At 36.5% G+C, this 10,685-nt stretch overlaps 1 protein-coding gene across 2 annotated transcripts; it reads right to left on the bottom strand.

Moving 5' to 3' along the window:
• Positions 1 to 1,624: 1,624 nt before the first annotated feature.
• On the bottom strand, positions 1,625 to 10,120 carry LOC143568608 (disease resistance protein Roq1-like). 2 transcript variants are annotated; one of them, XR_013141597.1, is made up of 5 exons: positions 9,735 to 10,120; positions 6,719 to 7,829; positions 6,309 to 6,641; positions 1,921 to 4,204; positions 1,625 to 1,680 (listed from the first exon to the last, which is right to left on the bottom strand). XR_013141597.1 is itself a non-coding variant. In XM_077054724.1 (4 exons), the coding sequence occupies exons 1-4, from the start codon at positions 10,097 to 10,099 to the stop codon at positions 3,683 to 3,685; spliced, it is 2,331 nt and encodes a 776-aa protein (XP_076910839.1). In that variant the 5' UTR covers positions 10,100 to 10,120; the 3' UTR covers positions 1,793 to 3,682. The 2 variants fall into 2 exon arrangements, 1 of the variants encoding a protein (XP_076910839.1); XM_077054724.1 differs by lacking the exon at positions 1,625 to 1,680 and having other exon boundaries at positions 1,793 to 4,204.
• Positions 10,121 to 10,685: the final 565 nt, after the last annotated feature.

The raw sequence follows: 10,685 nt of genomic DNA, 5'->3' as shown, positions 1-10,685 counted from the left end.
TAGCATAAACTTGTTTTGCTTTGAACCTAATTGTTATTTTTTTTAAAGTGATAAATTTTGGCTCATTAATTGTAACCTGCGCTAGGCTTATCGAGTTATGGGGTGTTTAGTATCATAATATCATGGGTTTGCTTCTTTGTTTTGTGGAGTTGTCCCAAACTAATAATCTTGAAGAACTGACAACTTACATGATCATGAAATACAAAGAATTGCATGAAATGTCGGGAGAATGTATCGAATAAGATTTTGTGTTTTTGATTCTTAGGAAATAAAAGAAACTTTGAAAATTTTTGGTGTACCATATAGGAGTTAGGTCAAACACTTAAAGGGCTAATGTGGAGAAGCTCTTAGTCTTAGGTAGCTTGGCTGGTTTAGGCTTGGCTCTTCTCAGCTTGAACCCTACTTGCTATATCCAATATCCATGACAAATTTCCAAGCTCATATTGGCTTTAGTGTTCCTTTCTTCCTTAGAAGAAGACAAAACTTGCATGTACTACTATTATTTACCTATGACAATCTTGTTGCCCGAGACATATGTTAAGTAAAGAAGACTGAAACAATAATAACAATACCAATTTTCAAAAAGGTGTTAGTTTTACTGATCTGGGAATGTATATATACATGATGGATCTATGCGATAGGAACGACACATCTGTTCATTCATATCTTCGTTTCGCCCTAAGGATTGAAACCACGTCACTTAACAACTTTGTGATGGGTTATAATTCAACCCTTCTAATTACGTAACCGAGATTTACTAACTAAACATACTTTGTCATATCTGACCCTACACTTTACATGGAAGGGATTAGTATCTAACAAATCTTTAGCAATAACCTGAAAAGTAAAGGCCATAGATGTTGAACTTCGGTAAATACTCCAGCACTATCTTTCATTGGTCATTGGAGTATTGGAACTACTTACAGCACCTCACATTTGATAGTCGCGTTTTCTGAGGTTATTCAAGTTCAGCCCTAAAAGCCCTTGCGTTAGCAATTAACCCTAGAATTAGAAAACAAAACAACGTAATATATTCGAAAAGTATATAATAGCATGATTTATGATTATTGCAGACACAAGCTGTGGATGCCTTCAATCTGATTGGTAACATGCATGGGTGTTGGTGATAAAATCATTACACCCTGAACCAATACAAATTATACGTGCATTCTTCACTCTGTAACCAATTACTATGACAGAAACAAATTTTACAAATTTGAATGGAATTCTTAGCATATTTATGTGAGTAAACATATGTCTAATGAGACTAGAACCTCAACAACCTGGTAAGTAAAACCTTCACTACACACCTTGACACCACTAAACGACCTTGCATCAACTTCACGCGTCTTCATCAAGAACAAAGTTCGAATTTCTACAGAAGTAAAATATGTTAACTTAAATCTATAAATTAACTTATCAAACTTTACATTCTACATTAATTTAAGGTAGTTATGCAGTACACCTTCTAAGAGGAGATCATACCTTGATTAAACAATCAGTCAATCATATTGTCGGAATTTATCCGCATTGATGTCGGAAAAGAACCTGTTGATCAGCTTTGATCATTTAGAGGTATGTTGGGAGGTGATCCATTGATTGAGCCAACACCAAACCACTGAGTTGTGATCCTTTGGTTCATGAATCCAATATGCCACCTTATTGACTAATTTGAAGTACCTAAATTTTGTAAAATTATAATAATTATTACTACATGCAACCATAAGTATAAAACAAAAGCATTTCACTTTTTGGCAGTTTCTTGCTCTAAAACAGATTTCAAATATTACTGTCTTTGCTTTAGATTGCAGGTTTCTTTGTTCTTCTTTTAAATCTTAACTCATTTTCTTCATATAAGTTAAGTATTTATCAATTTCAAAAACAAATCAATATGATACAGAAAAATTAGTGAGAAAGTACCTCTAATAATTTTGAGTTCCGAGTGCTAAACGCACCAGAAGACCATGTATATTGAGTTTTCAAGTACATGCAGGCGTAAACCATATGACTCAAACTAGAACTTGAATACCAGATCTTTCAACTGATCAATGCTGGATGGTAAGTCTGTTATGCCTGTGCCTTCTATTTTTAACTCCTTTTAACACTGTAAGCGTCCTATTTCCTTAGGCAATTTCTCAAGTAGAATACAATTTGTGAGATGAAGACATTTTAGATGTTTCATCTCACAGATGCTGTTTGGAATATCTCGTAAGGATCTACAGTCTGTTAAGTGCAGCTCCTCTAAACACTCTAATCTGCCAATATCCTCAGGTAACTTCTTAAGAAACCAACAAGATTTTAACCGGAGAAACTTCAGATGTTTCAACATACAAATGCTATCCGGAAAATGTTCAATCTTTGTTGACAGCAAACTTAGCTCCTCTAAACATTTTAACTGGTCAACCTCCTTGGGCACCTCTGGAATACTACCTTCGAGTGTAAGCTTTCTTAATTGTACACCACAAATAATTCCTGATAAACTTGCAAGGTTTGCGCAAGCACATGGACTGAAAGAAATGAGCTTCGCAGGATTTTGGGCCGATGAGAGAAGAAGGTCCTTATAAATGCATTCAAAATGGAACTTAGGCATATTATTATCAGGGTGCAATGGGCATATACCTAAGGACCTCGCAAATATATGTAACTCTGTTAGTGAACCATCTGAAGGAAACCGTTGGCTAACCAAACATGGTTTCAACATGACACTACCACTTAAACAACCAACACGAGCATGGATTTCTACCAAGTTATAACAGTTATGAAGATATAAATGCTCAAGATATGGAGACAACCCTAGATAAAGGGTTCTCAGCTTAGAACCGCCAATGCTAATGGTTTTGAGCTCATGGCTTTCAATGGGCATGCGAAGTTCTAGCAAATCCCCATACTCAAAAAGATGTAACTTCTTGAGATTCCATGTTCGTGTAAGGTTAAGGGTTTTCAACTTACAGCAATCTTGGAGGTGGAGGTCTTTTAAGTTTGGGGTTTTCAACAAGCATGTGAAGTTCAACCAGATTATCACATTCTCTAACTTCTAGTGTTTCGAGATTCTGAGCTCGCACAAGATCCAAGGTACTGATCAGCTTACAACAATCAATACTAAGGGATTTGAGCTTAAAACTTTCAAAGGGCATGCGAAGTTCCACCAAATCATCACATTCTCTTACTTTTAGTGTTTTAAGATTCTGAGCCAGCGAAAGATCCAAGGTACTGATCAGCTTACAACAAGCAATACTAAAAGATTTGAGCTTAAAACATTCAATGGGCATGCGAAGTTCTACCAAATCATCACATTTTCTAACTTCTAGTGTTTCGAGATTATGAACCCGCACAAGATCCAAGATTCTAATCAGCTTACAAAAAGAAATACCAAGGTATTTGAGCTTAAAACTTTCAATGGGCATGTGAAATTTTACCAAATCATGGCATGCACTAACTTCTAGTGTTTCGAGATTCTGAGCCTGCCCAAGATCCAAGGTACTGATCAGCTTACAAAAAGCAATACACATGGATTTGAGCTTAAAACTTTCAGTGGGCATGCGAAGATCTACCAATGCATCACATTCTATAACTTCTATTGTTTCGAGATTCTGAGCCCACACAAGATCCAAGGTTCTAATCAGCTTACAAAAAGCAATACTAATGGATTTGAGCTTAAAACTTTTAATGGGCATGCGAAGTTCTACCAAATCATCACATTCTCTAACTTCAATTGTTTCGAGATTCTTAGCCGCACAAGATCCAAGGTACTGATCAGCCTACAACAAGCAATACTAATACTAAGGGATTTGAGGTTAAAACTTTCAATGGGCATGTGAAGTTCTACCAAATCATCACATTCTTTAACTTCTAGTGTTTCGAGATTCTGAGCCAGCACAAGATCCAAGGTTCTAATCAGCTTACAAAAAGCAATACTAAGGGATTTGAGCTTAGAACTTTCAGTGGGCATGCGAAGTTCTACCAAATCATCACAGTTTCTAACTTCTAGTGTTTCGAGATTCTGAGCCCCCACAAGATCCATGGTAGTGATCAGCTTACAACAAGCAATACTAAGGGATTTGAGCTTATAGCTTCCAATGGGCATGCGAAGTTCTACCAAATGCGAACAATAATTAAGCTGTAATCTCTCGAGATTCTTAGTCAACCCAATGTCAAAGGTTTTTAAATCACAGTTAGTGAGGCCAATGAATTTGAGTTTCGGAACCTATATATCATGAGCAGAAAACAAGATGAACTATGTGTTATGGCATTACAATAGATTTATAGCATTACTTTATATACATTTATGTTTAGAAGTGTAATTATTAAATCATGAACAAAAACACATTAAAAACACTCATTAGCGCATTTCAAGTGAAATAAAAACACTAAGGGGGTGTTTGGTAGAGAGATTTGAGGGTGGAGAATTAGGTTTCTCTTGTTTGGGAGAATTAGGCGGAGAATTGGTTTTCTCTGAGAATTGGGTGTAGGCAAAAAGTAGAGAAATCCAATTCTCTCCATTTGGAAGAGAAATGGAATTCTCTATGCTTCTAAATCGCGTCTCTGCTCTACTCCGTTCGCGTATGATGATGATGATGCTCCGACCGGCGATGGTGATGATGATGCCGACGTCCGGCACGGCGGCCGACGCCGCAGCCACGTCCGTTCGCGTCTCTGAGCCAAAACGAAACCCTAAATCGCGAGGCGGTGTTGCGAGGCGGAACCCTAAATCGCGGTGTTGATGTTGCGCGGCGATGATGATGACGCTCTACTCCGTTCGCGGTGTTGCGACGCGTCTCTGAGCCACCATTTCTCCACCATGATGATGCCGAGGCGGAACCCTAATCACGTCTCTGCTCCCGTTTCTCCACCCATTTCTCTATTGTACCAAACAAAGGAAATGATTGTCAATTCTCCACCCATTTCTATATCTCTCCAATTCCATTTCTCTCCCATTTTTATTTCCATTTCTTCCCATTCTTTTTCTCTGTACCAAACACCCCCTAATTGACACCAAAAATGTGGCAAGCTGAAAAAAAGAAAAGCACTTAATATTGATTTATTTATTAAAAAAATAATTAAAATATAGATTTATTTAAGGTGTATTGGGTTTTATTAATCCTAACTATCAACTTTTGGTCGCTTTTGGTCCCAACTAACGAGTTGGTTGCTGACAGTCCTATCTTTTAACGTATTTGTTCCCAATGGTCTGCGACTAATATAATTCTAACGCAATAATGTAGGCCGCCGAAAAAGGTTTATTTCCGGAAAAGCCAAACTTTTTGCCTGAAAACTCAACTTGAACATCACCACCACCAATTACCAATTGACTCACCCCCAACCAACCACCACCACTTGAGCACCACCAACCGATCCCGATGATGGTTCTAGGGTTCTAGCGACCTCAATATTGTGGACTTTTACTAGAAAAAGGTTCATAATGGTCCGATCTAAGGTTACAAAGATGTTTGGGCCGGAAAATGTTGAGTTTTCCGGAAATTTGAGTTGGCAAAAAAAAAAAACGTTATTTCGACGACTTTCAACTAATGGTGTTAGAATTCTGTTAGTCGCGGACCGTTGGAAACAAATATGATAAAATGTGGGATCGTTAGCAACCAAAAGATGATAGTTGAGATTAAAAAAATCAACACACCTTTATTTAATAAAACCAAAACCTATCTTTCAAACTATTGAAACAAGTTTTTTATTATAAAGAGTTAATTGCCATTTTAGTACCTGTGGTTTGGTCAACTACGCAACTTTAGTACCTATTCTTTATTTTATGCAAATAGATACCTCAGTTTCAAAAAACTTGCATTTTTAGTACTTTTTTTCTAACCCCGTCTATTTTTTCCGTTAAGCCAGTGACAATTTGGTAACTTCGTTATTTTCTTGGCTTTTTTCTTTTCTTTTAAACACTTATATCTTGTAAACCCTAAATCCCCAAATCATAACATCAAAATCTAAATCCTAAATCCCCAAACCCTTTCTCGATATCATCATAGGGTTTGAATTTTTACTATATTTGAGAATTTAGGATTTGGATTTTGATGTTATGATTTGGAGATTTAGGGTTTACAAGATATAAGTGTTTAAATGAAATGAAAAAAACAATGAAAATAACGAAGTTACCAAATTATCCCTGACTTAACGGAAAAAATAGACGGGGTTAGAAAAAAAGTACTAAAAATGCAAGTTTTTTGAAACTGAGGTAGTTATTTGCACAAAATAAAGAATAGGTATCAAAGTTGCGTAGTTGATCAAACCACATGTACTAAAATGGCAATTAACTCTATTATAAAAAATGAAGATGATCTGACTAAATTTACCATTTTTACTGCACCTTTCCAAAGTTGTCGAAGATTGCTGGAATGCATTTCAAGGCCAACAAGATTATTCCCGATAAAGTTTTTGGGTAAACACGTATACGGGTAATTATTCCAACATATATAACGTAAACTATCTGGTAGATCTATGCCATCTTCTTCAACATCGGGCAGATTATAACAATTGACGCGAAGCGTATTATTATTAAATCGATCGCGTATTGTACTTCCACCCGTCACCACAAGAAGTATAAGTTCATTCATGTTTCGAAGACCTTTCATGATAAATTCTGGATCGAGTGATTTTAATATTATACATCTTGTTGCTTCGGCACCCTACAATATTATAAAAGAAGTAGCTACAATTAGTACATGTCAATTTTCTCCAACTTACAAATCAATGTGAGGCTTACCCTGTCTTCAACCAGCACACCTTCAATTTCCTCTCCAATCCACAATCGACTATGTCTGTAAGGCAGGTTGGGGTACGAACGACGAACAATATTCTTACCCATTTCTTCAATGTGGTCATGCATACCCAAAATTCCATTATCAGTTATAGTTATCAGGGATTTTTGCTCGAGAACTCTCAAACCACTTGTACCATGAAGACCACAACTTTCAAGTGCTATGATTGCCTTTGTTTTCTTCCAACCTTTTAGTATGCATGCAACATCTAAGAATATTTCCTTATAATCCTCTTCTAGACCGTTATAGCTTATTTCTAGTATTTCTTGAGTTTCCTTTAATGGAATTGTTTTTAGTCTTTCTAATGCATCCGTCCAATATTCAAGCTCATCTTTACCACGTAGAAATGAACCCAAAACTTTGATAGTCAAAGGAAGACCGGCAGCGTAACGTACAACTTGTCTTGATAGCTCTTTGTAACTTTTTTTTGGAACCTCTCTTCCAAATGCACACCTATTAAAGAGGCAAATTGCTTCCTCATATGATAACAACTTGACATCAAGAATCATGTTCTTTGGCACTCCGTGAGCAACCAACACTTGTTCTTCTCTTGTTGTAATGATAACTCGACTTCCCGGCTTAAACCAACTAAGCTCACCAACCAAGGCCTCAAGCTGGTCTATATGATCCACATCATCTAGAACAACAAGAACCATTATACAGCACATCCTTTGCTTCATCAATTTTTTCCCTTCATAAACACCATTAACGGTGATATCGTTTGCCTTTAAGACATCCGAGAGTACTTGTTTTTGTAACGACTTTAAACCGCACGATGGGTTTTTTGAATTTTCCCTTACATTCTCAACAAAACTTGAACCTTCGAATCGAAAGGATATTTGATCAAAAACAACTCTTGCCAAAGTCGTCTTTCCAGCTCCTCCCATTCCCTTAATCCCTATCATGCGAACATCATAGATATTAGTTTCTAAAGATGAAACTACATCTTTGACACGTGTCTCCATGCCTATTAACTTTTCATCAATGCTAGAGTTAATGAAACGTAATTCTTGTGAGATCTCTTCAACAATTTTTTGGATGAACTGAGCTTCATGACTGCGTGTTAAAGAAGATTCAATTAGATTACTCAAACTCCAAAATGAACAATTAATCTTAAATATACAAGCATATAACACATTGATATATATACCATGAATGATCCCTTTAACATCTACTATTATAATAAACAAAAATGTTGGTTGAACCACAAACTCCTTAGTTGGCCTAATAGTTTGCCAAGTGGCACTCTCATGTATTAACCTATAACTTCTAATTAAATTTATTAATTTAAAACTAAAATTTAATTAAGATTTAAAACATTCCTTATCTAGCCTTATCATTATCCCATCAATTTCTTATCTAGCCTTATTGTGGATTACGGAGTTTGATTCATATTATAAAGTCATGTTCATTTGATTATGATTGCCCAAATGACTTATTTACTCTTTTCACAAAACTAAAGTATATTTACTATTGGTTTATATTTTGTTCCAAGTTGCGAGCAATAGATCCCCTTTGTCAATGACAAATTTGGATGTTACCATGATAAAAATATGATCAGAAACATTAGCAAGTTGGGTAGAAACCAACTGATCAGATTATTCTAGGTTATTTTGACCAAAAAAACCTTATTTACAAGATAAAAAACATAAGCGGGTTGGGTAGAAGGTCAAAGTGACTAATTTCGTATGGACCGGTTGGAACCGGAACACTCCTTGTCCAGTATTTTGATTAGCAATATGGGTGTCACATATGAATACAAAAACCTTATTATTTTAAAATCGAGCTGAAATGAATTTAGCCAATCTTTCTTTCCTTTTTTTCTCTCTTTCGATCTATTTGACTGATTATGAATGTACAAATCGAACTGAATGAATTAGACAAGTGTTGGGTATTAAATCATGGTTAGTTTTGTTATTTTTTGTTGTGAATTGCAGGTAATAGTAGAAGTAATAATTGGACATCAGATGACCTCATCAATGGTTAGGAAAACTAGCAATTAGTTCAAAAAAAAATTGTATATAATTTGTCTATGCGTTGTTGCTATATAACGTATGGTTTGTTAATGTTTCGGTAAAACTATAGCAATTTATTTGTATATATAAAACTTGCAACTTATTTGTAATTTAGAGATTTATGAACTTTTCATTTTTCAATATTATATGTAATACATAATTTTAATCATATAACGTATTTAAAGATTTATCAATTATACCGTTATCATTATTCAACCCGTATAATACACGGGTTCCTAACCTAGTCGATTATATATAGAGAAATAAATTGATAGAAGATATTAAGAGAAAATTACCAAAATAGACATGTTTGACCAAAATTTTAACAAAATAGACATGTCTATTTTAGACTGCATCTCTCAAATCATTGATTTTTAGATTAATAAACAACTGACACGTCACCGAAGCTTAGCTGCCACTTTATGGGCACAAAATTTTATGAAAAGTAAACGGGTCACACCTTTAGCGAATAACAATTCAACACGTGTCAAAGACGAGTAAACTTAGTCTACATCTATGGTTATTTAGCCCGGCATCTTGACTCTTAGCCGGCTTCGGAATACGTGTCTATTTACTTAGCCGGCTCAAAATATTCCTTCTTAGCCGGCTCAAACTTGGCTTGTAGGCTAAGGAAGTCTTCACTTAGCCGCATTCTTTTTTTCATTTAGCCGTCTAATTTTAGCCGCCAAAATTAAATATTTTACCAATTCTATTAAATATTTAGCCGGCTTCACTTAATTGTCTTTTTAGCCGGTGTAAATTTAGCCTCCAAAACTAAATATTTTTACCTACTCAATTAACTATTTAGCCGGTTTCGCCTAGCCGTCAAATTTTTTTCTCTTAGCCGGCATGTTTTAGCCATCATAAATAAATATATTTACATACCCAAATTTAATTTTCCACCAACTATTTTGAAATAAATTGATAGAAGAAATAAATTACGTACCCATAAAAGGTGTTCTTCAACTCCCACCCATCCAAACCGGCTGCTTCTTTCAGAGCATCTCTCCATCTCTCTTCAGCCTCATCATTTACATGTTTTGAAAACGCTTCTCGAACCACCCCGCTCTGGTTGCGGATCTCTTTAGGTTCAACATCATAAAAGACCGGGTAAGCGGTATGCTCGTTCGTCCTCTGGCATTCCATAATCTTGACGAGCTCGTCTAAGCACCACGATGAAGATGCATAATTCTTGGAGAAAACAATAATGTAAAATTTCGAGTCTTGAATGGAACTAATGAGTTCATCACTGATCATTTTCCCTTTCTTGATCATCTTTGTAAGTGTAAATGCCATTCTGCTTAAGAGCATGATAGAGGTTATCAACGAAGTTCTTACTGTGACACCCGGTAAATTCCCAATCCCTTAAACCAAGTAATCAACCTAAATATTAGGTAATTATGTTATATGCGCCTTGCGCGAGCGCGCCATATTAGAATCAGCGCGTGCATTTGTTATGTGCGCCCTGCGCGAGCGCGCTATGTTAATCAGCGCGTGCATTTGTTATGTGCGCCCTGCGCGAGCGCGCTATGTTAATCAGCGTGTGCATTTGTTATGTGCGCCCTGCGCAAGCGCGCTATGTTAATCAGCGCGTGCATTTGTTATGTGCGCCCTGCGCGAGCGCGCTATGTTAATCAGCGCGTGCATTTGTTATGTGCGCCCTGCGCGAGCGCGCTATGTTAGCCAGCGTGGGCATATGTTATATGCGCCATGCGCGAGTGTATTGGTTTTATGTATCCATAACTTAATGTTGTCTATTGGGTTGACCGTCTCGCATGATGCTAAGGCGGGTGCATCCCAAATCGTTTATGCGCGTGCGGAAAGGGAACTAACCTCCCCGCATGGCGGGAACATTGAGAGCTAGTTTGTCTGAAGCTCCAAGATGGAATTGACTTCA

The sequence above is a fragment of the Bidens hawaiensis genome, unplaced genomic scaffold, assembly GCF_021521415.1.
Source record: "Bidens hawaiensis isolate Kalapana, Puna unplaced genomic scaffold, B.hawaiensis_p1.1 tig00024026_1, whole genome shotgun sequence".
Classification (NCBI taxonomy): domain Eukaryota; kingdom Viridiplantae; phylum Streptophyta; class Magnoliopsida; order Asterales; family Asteraceae; genus Bidens; species Bidens hawaiensis.
This window is presented reverse-complemented; position numbering and strand designations above follow the sequence as displayed.